General features: G+C 42.9%; 3 protein-coding genes across 9 annotated transcripts in view; 1 reads left to right on the top strand and 2 right to left on the bottom strand.

Annotated features, from left to right (window-relative positions):
• Positions 1-12,639: 12,639 nt before the first annotated feature.
• vps28 (VPS28 subunit of ESCRT-I) lies at positions 12,640-19,661 on the bottom strand. 3 transcript variants are annotated; one of them, XM_023790487.2, is made up of 10 exons: positions 19,586-19,661; positions 18,932-18,995; positions 18,552-18,580; positions 18,385-18,422; positions 18,190-18,279; positions 17,122-17,227; positions 15,514-15,615; positions 15,356-15,409; positions 14,575-14,666; positions 12,640-14,282 (listed from the first exon to the last, which is right to left on the bottom strand). In XM_023790487.2, the coding sequence occupies exons 2-10, from the start codon at positions 18,969-18,971 to the stop codon at positions 14,162-14,164; spliced, it is 672 nt and encodes a 223-aa protein (XP_023646255.1). In that variant the 5' UTR covers positions 18,972-18,995; positions 19,586-19,661; the 3' UTR covers positions 12,640-14,161. The 3 variants fall into 3 exon arrangements, with proteins under 3 accessions (XP_023646255.1, XP_023646256.1, XP_023646254.1); XM_023790488.2 differs by having other exon boundaries at positions 18,932-18,978; positions 19,586-19,632; XM_023790486.2 differs by lacking the exon at positions 19,586-19,661 and adding an exon at positions 19,452-19,560.
• Positions 19,662-19,833: 172 nt separating this feature from the next.
• LOC111832793 (aurora kinase A- and ninein-interacting protein) lies at positions 19,834-23,454 on the top strand. Of its 2 annotated transcripts, none has more exons than XM_023790484.2 (4): positions 19,834-19,878; positions 20,139-20,250; positions 21,003-21,153; positions 21,244-23,454. In XM_023790484.2, exons 2-4 carry the CDS (start codon positions 20,161-20,163, stop codon positions 22,179-22,181), a joined length of 1,179 nt encoding a protein of 392 aa, XP_023646252.1. In that variant the 5' UTR covers positions 19,834-19,878; positions 20,139-20,160; the 3' UTR covers positions 22,182-23,454. The 2 variants fall into 2 exon arrangements, with proteins under 2 accessions (XP_023646252.1, XP_023646253.1); XM_023790485.2 differs by having other exon boundaries at positions 19,862-19,898.
• Positions 22,783-24,286, bottom strand: part of rbm24a (RNA binding motif protein 24a) — a 52,152-nt gene continuing 50,648 nt past the window's right edge. For all 4 annotated transcript variants that reach the window (XM_072705448.1, XM_072705449.1, XM_072705450.1 and 1 more), the window contains one exon: positions 22,783-24,176. In XM_072705448.1, coding sequence (XP_072561549.1) covers positions 24,093-24,176 — 84 coding nt within the window. In that variant the 3' untranslated portion in view covers positions 22,783-24,092. The remainder of the gene's footprint in view (positions 24,177-24,286) is intronic.

Below are 24,286 nucleotides of genomic sequence, written 5' to 3' on the forward strand. Positions count from 1 at the left end.
AAAAAACACGTTTGGTGAAATTCAGTTAGAATCTTGACCCAGGTCCAATCAACATATCCAGAAAGATTGACCAATCAGGAGCTCAGCAGAAATGACAATGCAGCCAGCCCCAAGCTCAAGGGGGTGAGGGCTGCCCTCAGTGCCCTAGGATTTCACATCGGCCACAGCTGTACTGGAGATCCTGCAGACCAGGACGTGACAGGAGATAATATCCGCTAGTTCAGGGTACAAAGTGATGGAAAACACTCTATTCAATCCACCACAGATAAGCTGAGTTCCCTGTGGAGTAATTCTTATCTGACTTACTGCTCTGTGGGAAAAGACCCCGTACACATGAGTGTTTTGGGTCTTTCCCAAAGAATGCATACTCTGTGAGATTTCGGTGGCTACGCATAGCGACAGCTGGGATCTGAAAGACGGAATGGAAACGCCATCTCTCAGAATAAACATCACCCTTCACTTACCCACCAATTTTGGAATTATCCATCAGACCTTCACTCAAGTCTACTGTAACAGCCCCCCCCCCCCCCCCCCCCCCCCCCCCCAGCCTCTGTCCAGTCCCTTTGCTTTTTCTGGGCACTAGTTGTGTGCTGATTGGCTCCATCTGGATATCAGCCGTCGGGGCCCCAATGCTACGAAGAAGCGTAGCTTTCCGCAGAGAAAATGTAGGCAAATTCTATCATCTGTGCAGTGCACATAGAGCATAGAGCTCCTTCTGTTACAATCCAGAATTTAAATGTAACGACAGCCCCATGTGATTTAAGAAATTCCTTGTGGAATCATCATGGTACCTGGAGTCCAATCTGTAGTATCTAAATAAAGGGCATTTTCATCAATTTTCTGAAACCGCTTGTCCTATAAAGGGTCGCAGGGGGTCCAGGCCAATGGATGCAAGACAGGGAACAAGATGGGGTACCAACCCATTGTAGGGCACTCACACACCATTCACTCACACACCATTCACTCACACATGCACAGCTATGGGCAATTTGGCGACTCCAAATAGCCTCAGCATGTTTTTGAACTATAGGGGGAAACCCCATGACAAGACGGGGAGAACGTGCAAACATTTAATTTTTAAAAGAAGGTTACCAAGTATTTCCATGCATTGGCTTTGTATCGTATCTCCTGGTCTTCCATAGGATTATGCCTCTGCATTACATTCCTTAACCGATGGCCTGAGAGGTTTGCTGAGTGTCTGCTGTGATGCCCTGGGATGAGTTTCCCGGCTGCCTGGGTCCTGGGAAGAGTACAGACTGCCGTGCAGAATGCAGCTTCAGCCCTGAGTCCTACTCGCTAAGCTACTCGATAGAGGTCAAACATATGCTCCTGTTCCCCCCCCCCCCCCAAAGAAAAATCTCCTGATGGTCTGCCCCACCTGTGCTGTGACTCAGGAGATTCTAGACTGTTTATGCCTCAGGCTTTTTCTGGATCATTCGTAGACCATTTGTATGTTAAGCAGTAGAGGTTTGCAGCTGGTGGGAAGCAGAACAATGGCAACGAGCAGCCAATCGATCGCCCTTCCGTGGCCAATGGGCATCTCAGCTAATGAAAACCGGCTGACCTTGATTAGCCTGTCATCATTACTGGGGATTAAATAGGCGAGCTGGGCGGATGAGAGAAATGTCAGAGTATGACGTACAGTGCTTTGTTTAACCCTTACCATCCTGTACCTGTGCTTCCCAGTGGGAGACTGCCGGCCAATAACCTTTCACTCTATCAGACAGCTAACTGATCACTATCTCCATATACATTTTTTACGTGTTTCTGTGGAATTCAAAGTGAAATATATCAGTGTACGTTGAAGGAAGTGGAATAAGATATTAGTGACGATATTAGTTTTTAAGCTGAATTTGCAGGTAAATAATAATACAGTACATTATAATAATAACAATTATATAGTAATAATAAAAGCAACTATATACAGTACTGCACTGTACCTCAAACTGACAAACGATCGAAGCCGTACAATAATTTCACAAGCATCACAAAGCAGTGCATGCACTTGTTATAAGGAAGAATTGTATTTAACCTGCATTTTATTATATAATAGTCTTTATGGCCATCCATTAGTTAGTAGGTATTGTCTGTATGTCAGACTGCTTGTATAAAGCACACTGAGACTCACTGTAACATAGCAGCCAAAATGCAAGTGCTTTTTATGCTTTTGTTTTTTAAAGCATAGTGTCATTATTTAGCTGCTTCTGCCTTCATTCATTACAAATTTGTTTTCTCCGAAAATAACCAGCCAGGGCCTTTTCTAGTGAATCATCACATTACTGCCTACGCATATACAGTGAATTAGATTTAGTTAATTAGAGTTAGTACTTTTGCCCACATTATCTAAAGTCAACATCGTTCCCCCCCGGGGGTATTTTTCTTCATTTCACTTAATAGATCTGATGCTAGTATCACAAACACTATGAATCTGCTGTTTGTGGGGGGATTGGAGGACCTCGTAACCTGAGGTAGGCCAATGTGCCTGAATGGCAGACAGGACTCCATCTATCTGTCCCCCAGTACTGCAGTGGACTCCCCGGCCCCTCCCCCCACACAGTGTAATGCAACAGCGCCCTGCAATAATGGCAGGAGACAATGGGCTTCAGCTGGCTGCACCATTTGTGGAAAACAATGTTACACTGAGTTAAAAGGGCCAACCTTGAATGGCTGAAAGCCTCAAGAAGTCAAAAAGCTCTCTAACCCTCTCCGGTTACGCTCCGCATTCCTCTTTTAACGTACCATACTACTATATACCCATTTCTCCACAAAAAGATTTTTCCTGTCCTGCCTGGAGCACATCGTACAAGTCTGACTAAAACCCAGCTTCATTCCGGCATAAGAGTGGAGACGGGTTTCACAGAAGCTTGGCGTCAGCACAAGAGAAGCACATGAGCAAGCAGAGCTGGTGATGCCTCTGGGGAGCGCTGCACCTCGGGGGAGCCGGACATCGGGTTCTGGGTGTGTGTTCCAGGGGCAGCCGGACATCAGGTTCTGGGTGTGTGTTCCGGGGGAGCCGGACATCAGGTTCTGGGTGTGTGTTCCCGGGGGAGCCGGACATCGGGGTCCGGGTGTGTGTTCCAGGGGCAGCCGGACATCAGGTTCTGGGTGTGCGTTCCCAGGCCAAGAGAAACACAGAAGGTGGTTCAATGTGAACAGCAAGATGGCACGGGCCAGAGGAGAGAACGTCCTCACCCCTCCCTCTAAAAAAATCTATATATCAAATTAATCAAATGGCAGTAAAAAATGCCATTTGAGAGTCTCTATAGTGACACACCCACTAATGATTCTGTGCACGCAGTGTCATCTTCATTTGCAGTTACATTTTGACATTCTAAATAGTTAATAATAATACATTAACCTTCCCCTTCAAACACATTGCTCTACTACTATGTCGTACTTTTTTTTTAAAAAAGATGGAGGGAGTCAGGATCCCCCCCCCCCCCACTGCCTGGAGGCGCCTTCTGAGACAGGAATTATCCTACACAAAGGTGTGGGGGGGGGGTTGGCCTTGCAGAACCAGTGCAGAACTGGCACACACACACTCACAGACACACTCTGATTTTCATAGTGCCATAACAGAGCCTTACAGACCATCAGCCAAAGCCCCCCTCACACCATAAACAGAGACGGGTTTGTTTTTTGAGACTAGGGGTGATATCACATGGAAACAGTATGTAAAGGGTGAGCAAACCGGGCCTCATCAGCTGTGGCCAGATACAAGCCTGCCTACAGAAGGTCCTGAGCACTGTCACTGGGAGCCTGAGGGACTCTGCTTTAGGTTTTGAGTCCTATCCTTTACTACTGCACTAGAGGGCAGCACTGAGTACACACATTTCAATTGAGTGGAATTTATCTGTCAAATGGTTCCCAGATGCTCTGCAAAATAATTGTTCCTGATCATTAAATCACTTTATTCAGTTTGGGGTACAGTTAAGCCCCTCCTGTCTTTCATCCAGACCACTCCTTCAAAGTTCAGATTACTTCAGTTGTGATGACTAGTTGCAGTACTAATAAAACTTCCTCCAGAGACAGTAATTATAATTGTCTAAGAGCTTGATTCGTTTGATTCTTTGATTCATAGGTCTTATAGTTTTGCTACCTAGAATTTAGCAAAAGCAATATCAATCCACAAATGAAAAATATCTTTGGTGCAGACCCTACAGAACAATAAATAAATAAGACGAATAAATAAAAATGAAGCAGAACTATTTATCATATAAATACACAGTTACCTGTGTTATTCCCCCTCTTAATAAATTGCACTGCGCCATCAGGGAGTTTCTGTGAATACATATTGGCCATAAAGAGGCAGAGCATTAAGAGAAAAAAAGATGAATAAAAGATGTCTGGAAAATCCGGTACAAAACAGTTTCTTTTCCTAAGATGCTTGGACCCATGCTAAAATGTGTTGTCACAATGCATTTATAAATACAAACATCAGTATAAAATGGCAGGCAGATGTGTCAAAAGAGGCCACTTTCAGGCAGGTGTAGATAATGTAGGTACCACAAAGACAAGGTGCTTGTCCAGTACATTTTTGTTGTACTGGGTGGTTTACGAAAACTCATATTCATGAGAGAAGCTACCTGATTGGTTGGTGAATTCTGTCTATGGCATTCACTGACCAATCAGGTAGTGCTTTTCTAATGAATATAAAAATAAGTATAAAACGAAAATTCGCTCCTTTCCACACTCCAGTCCGAACCATAACCAGGCCCAGTTGAAGCAGGATGAACTAGCAGGTGGGCCCTGAAGTTCGATTTTAAACAGACCTCAAGTTTTCTGAGTTGTTAGACAGCCAGAGTCAGAGATAATATCAAACAGCGTGCAGATCCCTTATGCCAGTGAATCCAAGTGAAACGAATCATATCTTCGCACTCTCAGCATATGGGTGAACAGTGACCATGATGTGGCACGCAAAGAGAAGCGTTTGAGACACCCAGCCAGGGAATCGCTCTGCAGATACGGGCTGTTCTCCGTGTGGTCTGCTCCTGATCCAGCCGCCACAGTGGAACCGCAGGCCAGCCTTTTCCATGAAGGCGGGAGTTCTACCTACACACAGCATCCCTCACCACAATCCATAGGAGCCCATCAGAACCAAAGGCGCCTTGGTTGTCATTCAAATATGAAAGAAGCTAATTCTGCTGCACCAAGGAGCCGGAGCCAAGTTATGGGGTTTCGAAAGCTGCCTCAGGTAACCGAATATACCCTTAATAATGCCCAAGTGAAGATTTGTCATTTTCTTTTGACATGGGACTGGCTGCACACACAACAAAAATACTTTCCTGTCTGTGAAACCGGTCATTTTACAGAAATGCTCAGAAGGTTTAATTATATGAAAGCTCTACAAAAATTCCACCAAAAGTTAAATAGACCAATATTTTTTTTGCATAATAAAGTTTGGATAGAATATCCAAAGAGCTGTGTAATCAGAATTACAGACACAGTTTCTATATACCTCTGTACAATACATCTGATGACAAAGGTAACTGAACTCTGTGAAAGTGAATGGTTGGCCATTATCTGTTCCTCTACATCAATTAAATATGGCCTCAAAATGTAAATTCCCAAGGCAAACAAACTTTACAAGTTACAAGTTGATGTGCATATTGCTATGGCAACCTTACAGAAAGTTAGTGAGCAGAGTGAGTGATCCACTACAAACAGGCACATGAAGATACAGAATCTGAAATGCTGGAAAATTCCTGGAAAAACCCTTGAGTGAAAACATTCATTTTTGTGGTCTACATAACACATGTCCTGTCAAAGACTGTGCGGCATTGTGGCTGATGGCTGCCAGCCTTATTCGGCACATTGTAATATTAGTAACAGTAAACGACTATTATAGTGAATGGAAATCAGGGATTTGTTCTACAATTGATGCAAGGGGGGGATTCCTAAGCAGGTTTTTCAGACATGTTTCAATTGTTATTTTCCAGCAGTAATATATACAGTGTTTTTCTTCCCTTGAATGGCCAAGTGGTAAAGAGGAAGACATATCCTGGGGTTCTCTGCTGGTAAGTGATTTTCCAGGTCTACAGACTGGCCAGCTGAACTGAGCAAAGTAGCCCATATTCTCTGATGACCAGCATCAGGCCTCAGGAGTAAAGAATGTGCTCCAGGTAACTAATAGCCCACCGGCACCCTTGCAAATTAAAGGCAATAATCATCAGTTCACACACCTTAGATTCTACATCTAGCTGTTCTCATTCCATTTAATCATTCAAGGTTGTGTGATACATTTGTGAATAAATACATTTTCATGCAAAAACATTTCACATAACTGAGCAGATGGTGTAAATGGGAGAACATACTATGTCTTGTAAAATTCAAACAATTATGTATATGATCAAATAATAACTGCCCTGAAGAGGCGAATAGTACCACACACATCTGGCTTGGGTATTTTCTTTAAACCTACAGACAGAGGAAAACACTTATTTGGCTGCTTATATTGCTGATGGTTCCTAACCACGTCTGCACAAAGTTTGGAAACTTTGGTTTCCATAGCGATATGGAGCTGATATGAATTCCGTTTGCTTGCCCAGACAAGGTCAAATACAGAAGGTCATCAGGGGAAGTCGGGTCGCTGTTCTTTCCATTCTCTCAGACAGCATTGCAGTGACCAATTGGCTGGGTGTTACTGGTATCCTGTTTAGACAGTAGCCCTCAACAGTAAGACAGTTTTACATTAAAATTAGGTTAAAAAAAAAGCCACAAAAAAACCCCACCAAACCCTTTTGAAAAGCTGTATTCGGGGCTAAAAAAATCCCTTGGGGTTTCCCCCAACCTTACATTTCCACTAATAGCTTCACTATAGTATAGACGTGAGCAAAAGTCGCCCACGGGCCATATCCAGCCCCTGGAGCCGTTTCTATAAGCATGGGATTATTAAAATGTTCATACATATATAACTTAAACATGAAAAAGGCTCTGGTTCTATTGATTTCTGCAATAGAAAAAAATCTTCTATTGTGGTTTTATAAATATAATAATTGAAAAATGGCCCCTGCTGACAAGGTGAAGCTCAGATATGGCCCTCAGCCGAAAATGACCCAGGCCTGAGCTAGTAGGAATCAGGAAACCAGACATCAAGGAGTTCCTCTAATGAACAGGTGTCAGACGCCAGTCCAGGAGGGCCGGAGCCCTGCACATTTTTGGGTTTCCCCTCGTTTAACACACCTGATTCAACTTTTTGTGCTAATTATCACATAGCTGTTGAGCTGAATCATTTGTGGTGGAACAGGGAAACAACTATGCTACACAGGGCTGCACCCCTCCAGGACTGCAGTTTGACACCCCTGCTGTAATGTGTACTACTACAAAAATGTTTACTTATTTTAACTACAAATCACAGGATGCGCCAAAGCAGGGCTATGGTAGTAAAGTAAATGAACAAGTTCATGTGGCATTCCGCATCGGAGCACAGAGGTAGAGCCTTACTGCCAGTTTAAGTTCCAACTCAGCCTTCTGCTAGCTGACACTCGGTTCTGCACACGGCAGAAAATGCTGCTCTACTTACGAACTTTCAACTTACGAACTTTCAGACATACGAACAAAGAGGACTTTAATCCAAATTGTGTTCATTTGGGCTCCCGTTTCCTGTCCACAACATCAATTTTTTTTTTCTGCGCACCAATTCTGCCTAGTACGACTTCTGGCCACTACTCCCACCGCGCAGCAGCGTAGCGTGCGTACTCCCAGCATCCTAGTTCTTAGTACTTGCGTATACCCTTAAAATGATATTGAATAACGACTTACGAACATTTCAAGTTACAGACGGCCGTTCGGAACATATCTCATTCGTAAGTAGAGGAGCGTCTGTACAATCCCATAACTACATTTCGGTCAATGGTCCCATACGATCATAGTGCAATTGAGCTGAAGAACTTGTATCGCCTAGTGACGTCGTAACCATAGTAGTGTTGTAGTGTAACGCATTACTTACGTGTTTGTGGTGATGCTAGTGTAAACAAACCTACTGTGTCGCCAATATAAAATATAAAAGTATTATATAAAAGTATAAAAGTATTACGCATACAATTATGTACAGTACCTAATACTTTATAATGATAATAACTGTGTTACTGGTGAATGTATTTACAATACTGTACTCTTTCTAATTATAAAAATTTCATTATAGCCTAGATCTGTAATAAGCTATACCATCCAGGTTTGTGTAAATACACTGCATGATGTTCTCACAATGACAAAATCGTCTGACGATGCATTTCTCAGAACATATCACCATCGTTAAGGCACGCATGTTTGTAAAGGTGCCTTTTGTCAGGGAGTGAGATGATGGGTCTGGCTGTTGTACCACTGACCAAAATTCTCCACGCAGCATTTCATTCTTAGAAAAAGCCCCCATCCAAGAGACTGAATATAAAATCAGAAAATCTCTGGAAATAGGTCGCAATTCTGCAGGAAATGTATAATTTTAACATACAATCCCGTTCTCTGCCTCAGACCCAGATGATGGATCATTATTTTGGTTGTATATGTGAGGAGATGCCAGAGGAGATTACTTCACTGCAGAGCCTAAACAAAGGGTTAGGGTTACGGTTTCCCCTGCCAGGTGGTGAGCGGAGCAGACGCTCAGCTTAGAGCTGAAGCCCCACCGCTGCTCTGTTCCTTGTGAGGATGGGCACATGTTGGTTTGTGGCCTGAAGCTATTTATTAATGTAACTTTAAAAAGCAAAATGTCATATTGACATATTGTTTGTGGGTCAAGATCTTTGTTTTTGACATGAAATCACAAGTAATAATTATCGTAGGAACAAGCAATACAGCTAAGAATAGATATAAGATCAACCGTGCCACATCCAATTTACAGCCCCTCCAGAACACCCAATTATGACAATGTTCAGAGCGACAATATTCCTGGGTCACTTTTAATAATGTGACAGTCACATGATTACTTGAAGCAAAAACCCTGTTCAGCGGAGATCTATTTTGTTGTATTGTGATCATGGAAATAGCCAAGAAAATTACATTTTTTTTCTAAAGGCATAGGAGTAAGCTGGCTTAGTTTGCTTTCAAACATCACCACATCTACTCTTGCTTTAATCATACTATATAAACATGGATATTACATAGTTATACTTGAACCTTACAGTACAAATATATCATATATACTTTAATCTTACCATGGATTTAAATGTGATACCTTTTATTTTAATACTAACATCGACAAAGGAATTCTTTTTAAAGAACTGAATGAAAAAAGCGTTTTCATTTCTATTCAGAATGTCAGTGTTTTGCAACTATTATTGTGTAGTAAACTCCCACATACAGACAGGAAACACACTTCCTCTTTGCTTTCAAACTGTACATGAACTCTACATGAGGGCGGCATGGTGGTACAGTAGCTAGCAATGACGCCTCACACCGCCGGGACCAGGGCCGGAGTCTCCACCGCGGCTCCGTACGTGTTTGTATGTCCTTCACAACACTGCCACTGTGCAACATGCACTTAATGGCCAAAAACATATGGACATCAGCTTATTCAACATCTCATTGCAAAACCAAGGGTATTAATATGAAGCCGGTCCACCTTTTGTTGCTATCATAGCTGCTACTCTTCTGGGAAGCCTTTCCATTAGAAGCTGGAACATAGCTGGTGGGATTCGTTGCCATTCGGGTTGGGTATTGATGTTGGGTTATCTGGTCCCTTTCTGTGAGTCGTTTGGTCCAACACTTAGCAACTGAACTTGCTCCCGGACATTTTGCCCTTTGCAATTGCCTCACTTGCAGTTGACCAGGACAGCTCTAGCAGGTTAGAAATGTGGCAAATTGACTTGTTGAAAAGACGTGTCCGACAATGGTGCCAAATGGATAGTTCCTAGCCTCATCCATAACTAATAGGGGTGACCATATACTATTGATCATATAGTATATACCCTGTTCAAACAAACAAAAAACAGGAGATATGATCTAAAAAAACACTGACTGGAAAGTTTGAGGGGGGGCATTTCTTAACAAACTCTCACATGAGAGATGACCTTTCCTAAGAGTGTGAGTGATTTTCTTTCTTAATAGTCACTCAGTCGGAGCGAAGATCTCACCTGACAGACACTCAGTCTGAGGCACTGGTGGGTTTAGGTCTGGGCAGCATGGGCAGCATGGGCAGCATGGGCAACATGGGCAGCCCTGCATCTTGCCAGGGGCGGCATGGGCAGCATGGGCAGCCCTGCATCTTGCCAGGGGCGGCATGGGGTGCCCACACAAAAAAACTCAGAATGGTGACATTTGTTCAATTGTTTTTTATTTCTACATCACATCATCGGTATCATACCATATTGCGGGTCATTTAACCTTGTTGTAGTGGCCACCCTGATTCTAGTTTGTGAGCTAGGCTGGCTACCAAGCAGAAGCATGAGATGGGGAGTAGCGGCAGGGCTGGGTTGACCTCTGGCCTCCCCATTGATAGCACGAGGTGGGGGAGCGGGGGGAATCTATCAAATCACACGCCTCTAACTTTGTACAGTACCAATGCAATTAGAAAAATCGGTCACATTGCGAAATGCTACCAAATAAACCACAATTCATCCATCAGGCACTCAATCACAGGGATGATCTCTGAAATACCTCCAAACATTTTGTGAGAACAGAATAAGAAGCAGTGAATGCAGTGAACAGACTTTTAAGATGATGGATGTGCTGTCAAATGTAACAGAACAAAATCTTTCCTGCATTTTTTGCAACGCTGAAATGGAGATTTGAATGTTTCTACTTTTTTCAATGGGTCGGAAACCTCTAACCCAGCAGATGGGAAAGTCTGTGCCAGAGTTGCATTCATGGGCCATGACATCATCATTTACGGTCCAAAGGAAGGAAGAATCACTTAGTCCCTGTTGGTTACCATCTAACACTACTTTTGCAGAAACAAGATGGAATCTATCTCATTTCAGCTTATTCAACATCTTGGGTAAAAAAGAAAACACAACGGAGTACTGGACATATTTGCCTTAAGGTAATTCTTCATTCTACCAATACATCAAATCAGTCCATCATCCATCTACCACCATATCGTAACAGAGGAGTGGCCATATACAAATTACCTCATACGCTCAATAAAATATTTACAAAACTGACACTGATAATATGAAGCAATCTGTTTAGAGAAGGTCCCTTGAGAATGATGTAATCTCTACAGGAAAAAAACCTACTGACATGTTTTGGGCAACACCAGCCAGTAAATATGTGTTTTCATAGAAAAACCTGTATAAGTTTGATGGAAATCGCAAAGGACTGAGCCACAGCACACCAGGAACTGCCTCTGCATATGCCGAGCCTGGAAACAGTGCCTGCTATACAGTCACATATCCAGCAGAGGATCACAGCGGCACATCCCAGGAGGCACAGTGCGCGAGGAAGGGGAACATCCTTGACAAAATGTCCGCCCATCGACACACTGTGGGCAATTTACAGATGCCTATTTGCTCAATCACGTGTTTTTGGGCTATGGGAGAAGACCATGCTGGAGGCAGAAACCTGTATCTCTGCTGCAGATGTGAGGCAAAGAGCTACCAAGAGAGCCGATGTGATCCCCTGTATGAAAAATAGATGCCGGCCAATTAGGCCTACTCCTGCCAAATAATGTAGCTTGTAATTAAAATTTTTCAATGTGGCAATTGTGCTGTTCCCAAAAGAACATGAAATGTGGATGATGCGGCACTAAAGCCAGAGTAGCTGTTACGTGTGTAAGGCATAACACTCAGAGCAGGACATTCCAGCTACGTCCAGCCACATTGGCTTTGCTACTCCACAGCCTCGGCCCTTACTTTCACACTGCAACCAGTTGTGCTGAAGGCTTTGGCATTGAATCCATTCCTGTGATTAGCACTGGCAGCTTCAGTTCCGTGTCCTTAACCAATCACGCTGCATTCTTAATCCACAAGAAATAAAAAAAGCTAAACATGAAAATAACCAAAATAAATATATGCCAAATAAAAATTGCAGTTACTGAAATTGTCTTTGTTTTTACACAATGATATGTCTCCATCTAGCGGACATTTGGTATTATGGGTTCCGAGGAAGCAATTATGGTTATTGAAAAGTTTTTACTATTTAAATCAAAAGTCGACAAAAACTACAAATTTCCACCAAAAGCTATGAAGACGGGTGGACACACATGCTAGATTTTTACTGGAAAAATTAGTCTACCTATTGTAACTGACAAAATCTACCAAGTAGAAATTATATTATATATTCCATGTCATTTTGCCCAATCTTTCCCCACGATGAGGTGGTTGCATGTGCGAATGTTAACATTTTATGAAGCCGTAGTATGAACAGTTCTGTGTCCGTTACGCGTGTGGACGGTTATCTGAAGGAAACCGTGCAAGCAGCACTCCGACATCGGCTCTCTGCCCCCAGGTGGCATCAGCCTAACGGCGAGGCTTGTTGCCATGACGACAGAGCAGCGGCAGCTCGTGCTGGACGGCGACAGAAAGACAACAACGAGGCACCTCTCACCACTGCACTGCAGCCCGAAGGCTGTCTGGAGTCAGCGGAGATAGACATTTACTATGGTACGCACATGCTAGACGAAATGCTTAAATCCATGCCTACAAATTCTACAAAAGTTTTTCAGTGTAAAAACTGACGATACACACCAAGAAAAACACAGAGGAATTTCTGGAGGTAGATATTTTTATTTTTAAAAAGAGGTTGCATTAATATTTACAAAGAGGAACCTAACAAATAAATACTTCCAATAACCAATGTTGTGACTGAGTTGGAGAAACATGAGTATGATTTGTAGGAGCAGAAACCACAGGACACACCTCTGCATAGCCTCCGTTCGCAGTACCACCCCAAGTCAGGCTCCATAGAGCTACATAAAGAATGCCAGACTCCTCCACAAATTTACAATATCAAGCATGTTATTTACTTAACAAAACAATGGCTTAAAGTTAAGTGGAAAACAGTGAAGCTGTAATGCTTATTGTAGTAAGAGGCTGCTGTCTGATTCCTGCACGGTGACAACGTAACACAGGAGCACTCTGGGTGTCGTTACTCTCCATCACCCACTTCCTGCTTCCTGCAGCCGAGCCCCGTTTCCTATTCTTCTCTAATGTATGCCTAAAAAAGTGGCACCTCAAATATCTCACTAGACTGTCAGAAAGACAAACGCACTGGCTGATATTTGGCCACACCGTCAATATTCCCATTCGTCTTATAAACCATAGGAAGGCCAAAGCTTATTTGTATAGCATAAAACATTTCAAACATTGAGATATTAGTTGTTTTAGCATTAAGAGACTGTTTCTAAGATTAATTTTCCATAAAGATTTTCAACTGTTATTTCAAACTTTAAATAGAAATTCGAACTCCTATCACCAACTAAACAGAAATAATGTATTTTTCCTAGAGCGATCTGCCATACAGGAATATCTGGCACAAAAACAAAAAACAGCCATGTGTAGGAACAACAGGATTCAACTCTGTGACACTTGTTGAGAAACAGCAGCAGCCGAAACTTTTAACAGGGACAGCTGCCTGTCACTCCAAATCCATCAGATTCAGTCTCCAGGCCAGTGTTCCCTAATCCAGTCCTCTGTGACCCATGGTCAGTCCATGCTCACACCCACACCCAGTCTCTCCACATTTTTGCTCCCTCCCAGCTGCTGGTAAAAATGCAAACTGTCTGGCAGGAAGCTGGGAGGGAGCAAAAATGTGGACTCTGTGGGTCCAAGAGGACCGCACTGGGAAACACTGCTACAGCCAGACTCACTGTGCATCTTCGGGGATTTTCTATGAAGATGTTCCCTCATGGTATGCAGGCTTTCTGTTAACCCGACTCACTGCTATCCAGACAGAGGGTGATGAATGAAAGGCTCTGAACTTGTACCAATTTAGCAGAGCAGAAACAGGCAATTGTGTGAGGCTCCTCTTATTCACTAGTAAGGACCCCAGCACAAAAAGGAAAAAAAAGAGGATAAATGGAGGGGAGAGGGAAGTGGATAACTGAATGAACAATAAATAAAGAGAATAATATCTCAGGATTGGAATCAGAAGAAAGAGAAAACATAAAACAAGAAACCTGCGATGATCTATGATATATAAAAACGGCAAACAGGAGTGCAGTAGGAGATGGATGGGGCTTATGAAGGCAGGTGGGGAGTAGAGGTGTGTAGGATGAGCTGACTAAGGTTTATGAGGAGTGCAGGAAACGGTTGAAGGCGTTGTAGGCCGACTCCAAGTCAAAGAGCATCTGCCGAACCTGGGAGTCGTCCAGCTCATCGGAGGCCGACATGCTGCTCAGGGTGGTCAACCTGCCCGGGAGATGGGGGCTGCTTAGGTATGTGCGCATGGACGGATGGAGCAGGTTCTGCTACGACCACAAACACACTCGGAAACGGGTTCCTGCTTTACGTAACACTGCAATATCCAATAATGTAAATCTATTTTTTCTAGTTTTCTCCATTTACTGAGATCAGATGTATGCATTTGGATATAAAAAGCCATCTAATCCACTGACATATGATTAATGCTCATTATGTTTATTGAAATATTGAATTTATGAATGAATGTTCTGCTTCTTCCTATTCTACCAGCTGACCGTACCATAGGTTGACCTTGTCCTTGGTCTCCGAGTCAGGCGGCATGTTGCTCATCCTGTTCATGGTCTCCATCAGCTCCCGCAGATCAGGCTGGATCTGCTCGACCAATATCCATTCAAGAGGATGACAGAAAGACAGAGAATAGCCCATTAAATTTAAAAAAAAAAAAAGACTACCAAAACTACAAAAAAAGAACTCCCACAAGAAAGTGTGGGAAAAAGTTTACAAGTGTCCCACTGTTCTGTATTCATAATAGTGATATATGTAGTTCAATGACTCTTGTGAAAGTTTTGGACGGACTGCATCTGATTGAATCCAGGGACCATCACGTTCCACCAACGACTTGTTGGTGGATATTCCCAAATAATGGGGGACACATCTTCTGAACAATTGCAAAATCTACACAGCAAAAATGCAGCAAATATTAAGTTAGAAAAAATTGTTATGATTTATGTAACTAATGTTTATTTTTTAAAAGAATGTTTTGACTAAGGCTAAATTAAGTTTTCCCTTAAAAAAACATAATGGAGTCAAAAATGTTACATGGCCATTGCGAGGTGCATACTTGCTGTGTATTATAAATGTTGCTCTTAACCAGAGGAAATGCGGCCGGTTCTCAGATCGTGCCACTTGAGCACCATCTGAGAACCAGCTCCCTATCAGCACCAGCACAAGTGGAAAAGGACAAGAGACTCCCACAAAAGGGGCAGAGAGGATAAAACAGGGTGTGAGATTTTCATTGAAATGGACCATCATCCCCTGCAGCACCCCCAGCCGAACGTCACCTCATCCATGGCCCGGATCTCCAAACGTAGCTTGTCCATCACAGTGATGAAGAGCTGAGTGAAGCAGAAAGCAAAGGTCAGACAGGAATGCGGGTGAGTAGAACCGATGACCCTCAGTAATGGTACGGGGGAGGGGGGGCACAGAGCAGGGAACTTACAGAGACAATGTCAGCAATGCAGCGATTTAGGTTGCCTTTGTCGTCTTTGATGGTTATTGGCCGATCTTCCTTGATTCGCTCCATAGCTAATGGGCAGTCCAGCTAAGAAAGACAAATATGAGAATCAGGCTGGGATCACCTCACAGAATCATTCCTTCCAGCGACCTTCAGACCGTACACATGTTGAATCAATCAGGGCACATGTGAAATAATACCGATCTCTATCAATATCCATTGATCTTCATAGTGCAATATTTACGGTAGTCATCACAATATTCACCTATCTATTATCGTACGGAAGAGGATTAGGGCCACCATGAAAATATTATTTGAATTCGAACTTTAATCTCAGAATTCTGACTTTTTTTTTCTAAACTCAGAATTCTGAGATTAAAGTAAAGAATTCTGACATTAAAGTCAGAATTCAAATAATATTTTCATGGTGGCCCTAATCCTCCTCCGTAATTATCTCTAAACGTTATACTTATTTTTTATATCCTGTAGCATAATAAAAAAGTTTTCCAGTTTTGACATCATACACTGTATGTGTGTGTGGGGTGATTATCTGGAATATGTATTGTGTCTTTTTCCATAAGAAACAATAAAAATTACTATTGTGAAGTGTTGCTTCCTTTTCCTGTTGCTGCTCACCACTGCTCTGTTTTGTTTGTGAAGTGTTGCTTCCTTTTCCTGTTGCTGCTCACCACTGCTCTGTTTTGTTTGTGAAGTGTTGCTTCCTTTTCCTGTTGCTGCTCACCACTGCTCTTTTTTGTTTGTAAAATGTTGCTTCCTTTTCCTGTTGCTGCTCACCACTGCTCTTTTTTCAGAAGGAAGCAACATCACATTTTGAGGCTATTTTTTTATTTTCAAAAATAGGTTAATTTATTTTGGTCTTAATTTTGGTTGCTTTATTAATTTTATTCATTCTCTATTTGGAATATATATTTTTTACATTTGCATATGTCTGGTGTGACTCATGTAACATTTCACCACTGAAACACATGGGATCGATGATTCTGTTATCGGCAGTCTGTGCTTTTCTTATGTGGAGGCTGGGAAGGAGCCAGCAAAGTACTACTTAAAGTTTGTTTGTTAATTTTGAAATAACAAAGGGTTTCGGGAAACACTCGTAAATCTCACTCGTTCTTCACGTACGTTGTTCGTTATTTGCCAAGATCGATCATTTTCGGGAAACGCACTCAGATAAGTTTAGGTACTGTACTCTGCAGTGAATGTACACTGTGGATGTTTTTAAACCTTTTCTAACACTGGAAGCAGTTTGAACTAAGAGCAGGAGATGGAGGGAGAGAAAACACAGGTAATTATTAATTATGCAGTAAACTGAAGCTTTTGCATTTTTCTGCTGAGAACAGAGGCTCTCCACTGTGAATCATGGCAATTTCTGTGTTTCAACAAATGCAGAAACCTCAATATACAATGAGCAAATGGGAGATGACTACATAACGCGAAACGTGATGCGGTGCTGGCAGGCTTAAACTAATGACTAATTAGATGCCTTACATGCTGAACAGAAGCGCAGGCCAAGCCAAACAGCAAATAAGGAACAGGCCCCACCAGGGAGCGACTAGTGTGTAAAGTAGCACTTACCCTGTACTTCCTGCAGAACTCATCAATGGTGCCCACATCAGAACCCTGGACCTGCTTGAAAGCAGCTTTGTACTGTACCAGCAACCTGGAGCAGGCACCCGTGTACCTGGTACAGAGACCCAGGGAAAGCTCAGTACAGCTGGCTAAGGTGTTAGCAGTGCTCAGTATATGCAAGGCAGCAGCTAAATATACTTTAGGCAGATTCTGTAGCTGCACGTATGAAAAGCAAGCTCTCTCAGAGCTTTCCCTTTAAGATAACTGCTGCATAGTGCAAATTACATCAACCAATGCATCCAAGGACACTGACAGCCCATATTATGACCACATCTGATAAGGTATGGCAACAAAATCTCTCAGCACAACATGCAGTATGTGGTTAAGAACTTAAAGCTGGCAGTTCAAAGCCACACTTGAAACTCTCTGCTGTATGATCCCTAAGTACTGTACTGCAGCAGTAAAAATGTGTCTTTACTTACTGAATTAGATAATCGAATGGTGACAAGGATAAAACATCAGTTAAGCACTTGGGGGGTGTGTGTGTGTGTTTAACCCCTGCAGTCAATGCTGTGCTACTGGTTGCTTCAATTCCAATACCAACATTTATTCTTCATTTGTATTCTTATATATCTCCATTTTATTTACAATGTTTCTTGCCTATAAGTGCTACTCTTTTTTATATATATTTTTAATACCCCTAAAACATTCATAAGCAGCATGCAAGTCCACAAGAACCGCAACAGCTGTAATATACATTTATGACGAACATTATGATCATATAACGTTTGTCATTAATGTGTATTACAGTTGTTAAGGCATGTCAGACGCTAAGGTATACTTACATGCTGCTTATTAATGATCTATGATGCATTATGAAGGTATATTTAATGTAAAGCGTTACAAAGTAACCAGAACAGATTTATGAGTGAAACATCACACTCCTGCAATGGTACTGCTGTCAAGACAAGCTAATAAGTCAAATGTGTGAGGAGAATATAGGAATCAATGTGATAATAATGAATGAAAACAGCAGAAGTCAGGTAAACGAGTGCTGACAGACGACTGGCTCACTCATTTGGGGTCACACAGTCCTTTATGTACGCCTTCTCCAAGGCTTGCAGCGTTTTCACCACAGCAAACAGTTCCGCCATGTTGTCATACCTGCCAGAATATTTGGGGGCAGGGGATGTGTTTCACAACAAGGTCTTGTTCAAGATTCACAAATATTCAGCTAGTTCCACATTAAATTGAAGTCAGGCCACTTACTTTTCCCGCTCTCTTGCATTCTTATACAGTTTGACTTCCTGCAACAGAGTAAAAATGTTTTCGGAAATGCTTCCCTTTACAAGGACAGCAAAACATTTTTGCTCATGCAACCCATCCATCATCCGGCATTTCTGAATTCATAATGACTGTTAAATAGACACACTTACTTCATACAATTCAGGCTTAGGGGGAACAGCTGAAATAAGCAAGAGAAACAGTTTAGCACAAAAAAATTACAAATGCAGCATCAGCCACACACACCAGACGAATATGGAAAATACACAAAAACACAAGCTGTCATCGCACATCTTCTCTGTTCTTCACCTCTCATTTAGGAGACGTTTAAGTATTAAAACACATTTTACTCACCAAAATCACTCATAGCAAGAAGCAAGAACTTGGAAAGTAAGGGGACCGAAACGGTATAGGGCGTTTTTTTGTGTATGCGTCGCCCTTTTATAAACTATTGCGGGGGGACATTGAAACAAAAACACAACTGAGGTTCATTTAGACGGAAACGTGCTTATCGGCTTTAATGTAAACTCACCTCCTCCGATCCCTGTGCTGACGGGGATTCCGTGAAACATGGCGGCTCTGAAAAGTGTACTTGGCTGTCAAACGTACGATAATCAAGGCGTTAAATCATTTCACTGACAGTAACCCTGAAGTCATCAGCTGACTACTCAACCCTCATTGAGTGTCAGACAACGAAAAACAAACAGCGCTATTTCGTACTACGAAGAAGCTATACTGCATGTTTAAAGTAAACGATAATTAAGCAGATTTCTTTCTTATTAACAAATAGCCTTCCGCCAAAAATATCCAAGTAATAGAAGTTACTTTTAGATTGACCGGTTTTAGCAATTAGCATGTACCAACATCAATTTTTAACAACGGCAAAAAGTTTTAATGGCGATTAAAGCAGTTAACTATTAACATATAAGAAAACATTTCTGAACCTGCTTCATGACTAATTATGATATTACGGGTAAAAAAAATAACCGGTCAACTCTTTTTCCGTCGCAATGGCCAGTCAACAAGCTAACAAATGCTAACGTTAACAATACCATTTAGCATCGTATCAGTTTTGCTTTGTGTAAGCGAAGAGTGTTTAGGCATCTATGTTTTTCTTTAATAAAATCCAACACAACTATATATACGGAATTAAGCTACTAGCAAAAGAAAACTGATGTTCACGTACCTTCTTCCCAGATTAAATGACGTCGACCCAAACACACCCGTCGCAGACCGAACACGGAAACACGGCGAGGTGTCCGGCGTGCCTGTATTAAAATATTACACCTGACATGCTGAGACGAAATTTAAAGATATAAATATATTTTACAATACATGTAAAATATAAGTTTATTTTTCCGTTTTGAAAGACGGGTTTCAAAAATATATTTTAATGAGGCAGTCGACGACCAGCTGTAGAAACCATAGGGTCGAAACACCTTTGAAAATTAGGCGGGATCGAAGTAAGACAGCTGAGCGGTGAGAGTCGTAGTGTGCCCGTGTGTTATGTTACATTGATAATATTTAGCTTTATGTAATTTATTTTGTGTTTTACATAATTGTATATATTGGACTGTGTGAAGATCACTTTCTAAACAATTGCTAAATGTATATGTGATGTATTGGCAGCACCAATAAGTCGTACAGAAGAAGGTTCTTGTTTACTGACTCCCCTTGTGTTACGGGTATTTCATATTTTTATTACGTGGCGATTTATGTACTGCTATTATTGTTGGAAGGCGAGATCAGGGCTCGGTGAGCATGAACCGTACGAAGAAGGCTGCAATGGGGAGCGAGGATGTGTGCGGAGTGTGGCTGGACACGGCGGATCTCCGTGGGCAGAGGAAGCGGGTGAGCAGGCGGCAGTCGCGGGAGCTGATCTGTGTCCGTCTCCGTCATTAGTCACCGTACCTTCTGCTTGGGGTTACATTTGCTTTTGCTTGACCGTCATTTTGGTTAACAAGTATATAATTTCCCGTGCGGGTTATGGAAATGTTGTACACGTAACTGGGGGCAGTGCAAGGGGGAACGGTGGATCACTGGGTAGCGCGCATGACTCGCACCTCCAAGATTGGGGTTGAAGTCTGCCTCCACTCTTTGGGGGGGTCCAGTGTGAAAGTCGAGTCTGCTGTAAAGACTTTCAGGTTGTAATCTGTGAAAGTGTAAGATTGTGTCTGAATATGTGCCCCCCCAATAATATTTTATTCATCTCTATGGAGAAATTAGCTTTTTGCCTGTCCCACCTTCCTCTCCAAAAGACATGCAGATATGTGAGAGCAAGGTTGGGGGGGGGGGGTGTCACCCCTGGAACAATTGGGTGTTAAATACTTAACTGCAGTGCCCATCAGCAGCATCAGACCACTGGGTGTGGGAATCAAACCAACGACTTTCCGATCACGGGCACAGAGCTACAAAGAAAGCTTGTAATCATCTGAAGACAGAGATTCATGTTTTTAACTGTGCATGGGCTACACATACTTGATTTTGTGGGGAAAGAATGGAATTTAATGAAACATTTAATGAAAATAAGCATATGTGCTAAGATATACATAAATAAAATGTAGAATAATTAAGTGAAAATGTTTTTTTTTTTTCTGCCGCAGTCCAACCAGCCCATCTCCAAGCTGCTGAACCCTTCGGCTCCCTGCCCTGCCTACAGTGTGTCTGTCTCCCTGAGCTTCACACAAACTAAACTCCAGCTACCTCCAACCAGACAGACTTCCATCACCTCCTTCTTCAACCCACGGCCCACAGGTAAGCAGCGTCACACTGAAACAGGATGCAATTGTGTATATGTGTTTGTTTTCTGTTACTTTAATGTTTCCGTTTCCTGGCCTTGAACAGAAGCGAAGGCAGCTGGGTCTTCATGCTCCTCCACGGCTGTGAGCGAGGGGAGGAAGAGGAAACGTGGCACAGCTGAGGCTGACTGTGACCCCAGAGCCCCTGGGCACTCCGACCCGCAGGACAGGCCGGTCTGCCAGGATATCAAGCCGCGTGTCTGGAGAGCTCCAGAGTGCCTGCCTCTCCTGGATACCATATGTCAGTCTGACGAAGAAGAGCAGCCGGCTGTGAAGAAGAGAGTCACGGGGCGTCGCTCTGTCCTGCCCGAGCTGGACACCCAGGACGTGGCTCCCCGCTGTGGCTTCAGCAGTGTTCCTGCGGCTTCGGAGTCCCCCAAGCCCCTAATGTCAGACTGCTTCACTCAGGATTCACAGGGCAACTGTGTCCTGACGCACCGTGTGACTTCCGTGGGGCAGACGGTGGAAGACGGCGGCTTTCCAGACAGCCTGGAAAGCGAGTTGCTGTTTGGGGCACTTCTGTCACACACGGGCCAAACCTCTACCCAGAGGAGGCTTGGAGCGAGTCCCCGCAGAGCCCTACGGGAAGAGCCCGGGGAACAGGGCAAAGAGAACAGCTCAGCTCCGGCCTGGGCTCAGGGTCTGTCACCAGAGAAGCTCAGACCCTGCTCTAGCCCGTGTCCTGCCCTCAGGAGATGGGAGGTCAGCTGTCCATCACCGCGCAGGCGTGCTCCCAGAAGCCTCCAGGAAGACGAGGAGAACACCTATGACATGTTATTTACACAGGATTCCCAGGGCCAACGGGTCATCGCGCATCGCGGCTTCGAGCCAAGAAGTCCGCTGAAGGATTGGACTAACACGGCCAACTGCCGTTTGCGGACTGGGTCGTCAAGTATGTCAGTGAAGGAGAATGAGGACTCAGAACTGGAGCCAGAAATACTGTTTACTCAAGACTCTGAGGGGAACGTGGTGATTAAGCACTGATGGACATTGTATCACTCATTAAGCAGTTATGCACAGGCACCGTAGCACTGGGACGCTGTGTTTGTACACAGATTCACTGAGGAATTTCTGCTTCCAGTTATAAGAACTCTTATTAGTGCCACAGTTTACTGGTTCCTTACCTAGTTTTGTTTGAGGTTCATTGCAGAAAATCTAAATGTTAAACAAAATGGATAAAAATAACTACTGTAAGGAACAGAACCACCTACAGCTGAATGAGGGAGTATTAGACACACTTGTTTGGGGAGACAGCGCCTTCTAGTGGTCACAATTTCTACATAAACTTGTCACTACAGCAGGGGTAGGGATCCTGTTCCACGGAGGGCCGGTGCGGGTGTTTTGGATGACCTCTCAATCAGCCAATAATAACTCAGTGGATTTCAACTCCAGTCCTGGGGACCCACAGTAATTGGCTGATTGAGAGGCCATCCAAAAACCCCCACCCACAGTGGCCCTCCATGGAACAGGTTCCCCACCCCTGCACTAAAGTCAGATACTTTGAAATTATACCAGATTCATTATTTGTTACCTTTTAAGGAAAATGATTATTTGATTAATAAACTGTCACAGGGAACTCTTGAAATATTTGAACTGAAACGTTTTTATTTCAAAAACCTGTCACATGGACAGCAAAGGACTGGGTAATTGTGGGGAATGACAGATCTGACAACTACTATGAACTGCCTTACAGTCACTGGTCTGTTGTTTCTTTACACTACAGAAGGTTTGAGGCAATGGAAGGAAACTGCTCAGTGAAGTGTTTTAGCTCATCAGCATACTGATATAATACACAAATGCTAGCTGAATTACAACTGAAATAGAACTAATATAGTAGCTTGGCAACTGTGTCTTGTTGCTAGATCTAACTGTGATTGTCAAAACGTTATTGCAGGAAACCTGAATTAATAATTCCTGTTTAAGTAAATAATAATATTCTGATCAGTGATCAGCTTGTCTCAAAAGCAATGAAATTACCTTAAACTTTCTCCTGAATTTAAATAAAGCAAGACAGCAATGAGGTTTTAGTTCCGTACACTTTGGTCGCTCCAGCTGGATAAAATCTCTTCTTTTAGTAATCTTTCCATTGTGTTTCTTCTAGCTGTAATGAATGAGGTACAAATTCCTGCAGTCAAAACCCTCAGACAAAATCTGTTTGACGTTTTACTCTCCCCTTCTCTTAAGTGTCACACAACGTGACTCTCAGTACAAATCGATCTGAATCTGTCAAAAAACACCCTCCTTACCAAAAATGACAGGCTGCCTCTGTTTTTCTGTAACCTAACCTCCCTTTTCCTCTGTGCATTTTAATAATGCACAATGGACTACACAAAGCAAAAATCTATGGCACGAGGATGCAATATATATTCAGTGGATATAGTGGTGGTGGGGGGTGGTTAATGCAAGTCCAGCAGCTTGATATCAATATGTATCAAAGCTCTTGTCAAAAGCAATAACTGGCTTCAACAAGCATTGAGGGAGAGCTACAAGTGAGCTAATTAAATGCAACAGAGCACACCTTAAAATCTCATGGGTTCCTATTTTCATTTTAAGTTGGGAAACGACTGGCTGTTTCTGCTTGTGTCTAGAAGTTTGGTTTCACTGGTATCAAATATACGTGATAGGGTCTTTGGGGTTTCAGAAGGAGGCATAAATTTAACATTAAAGTCATTCCATCGCCAACAGATGCCACAAAGCACTAACGTAGTATGGAATCTCGCGGATGGAGCGTTCGGCTACAGCATCGCCGGGTCGTGTGAGTCACTAGTCTCATGCCTGCCTAACTAGTCAGCTAGTTGTTTTTTTTTTTCTTTTTTTTTCACAGTTCTTTAACAGAAAAGAGACACGTCTGACAGTGAGGAACAGGAGGATGAGCGAGAAGCAATGAAGCGCTGATCAGCCGGCAATCTCGGTGGGCTCCGTCACCAGCTTGGATCCATTCCAGATCGTCTTGAACTGCTCCGGAACCGGAAACTCTTTCTGTTACACAGATAGGTAGACGGATCAGGCTGAGGGCCGCGGTCCATCAAACCCTTCATCCTCAATTAAGAGGACTGAAGCTCACCCCTCACTACATCTCACTCCCACAC

The sequence above is a fragment of the Paramormyrops kingsleyae genome, chromosome 23 (assembly GCF_048594095.1).
Source record: "Paramormyrops kingsleyae isolate MSU_618 chromosome 23, PKINGS_0.4, whole genome shotgun sequence".
Lineage (NCBI taxonomy): Eukaryota > Metazoa > Chordata > Actinopteri > Osteoglossiformes > Mormyridae > Paramormyrops > Paramormyrops kingsleyae.

Bases quoted from the DNA above. Each gene is read 5' to 3' on its own strand.
- vps28 (XM_023790486.2), bottom strand. The intron at 15,616-17,121 runs GTAAGTGCTACT...TGTCTTTCTTAG, and splicing joins AGTTCTGCAGGAAGTACAGG to CTGGACTGCCCATTAGCTAT. The intron at 15,410-15,513 runs GTAAGTTCCCTG...TGCTTCACTCAG, and splicing joins GCATTGCTGACATTGTCTCT to CTCTTCATCACTGTGATGGA.
- LOC111832793 (XM_023790484.2), top strand. From the start codon at position 20,161: ATGAACCGTACGAAGAAGGCTGCAATGGGGAGCGAGGATGTGTGCGGA. The intron at 20,251-21,002 runs GTGAGCAGGCGG...TTTCTGCCGCAG, and splicing joins TCCGTGGGCAGAGGAAGCGG to TCCAACCAGCCCATCTCCAA. The intron at 21,154-21,243 runs GTAAGCAGCGTC...GGCCTTGAACAG, and splicing joins CTTCAACCCACGGCCCACAG to AAGCGAAGGCAGCTGGGTCT.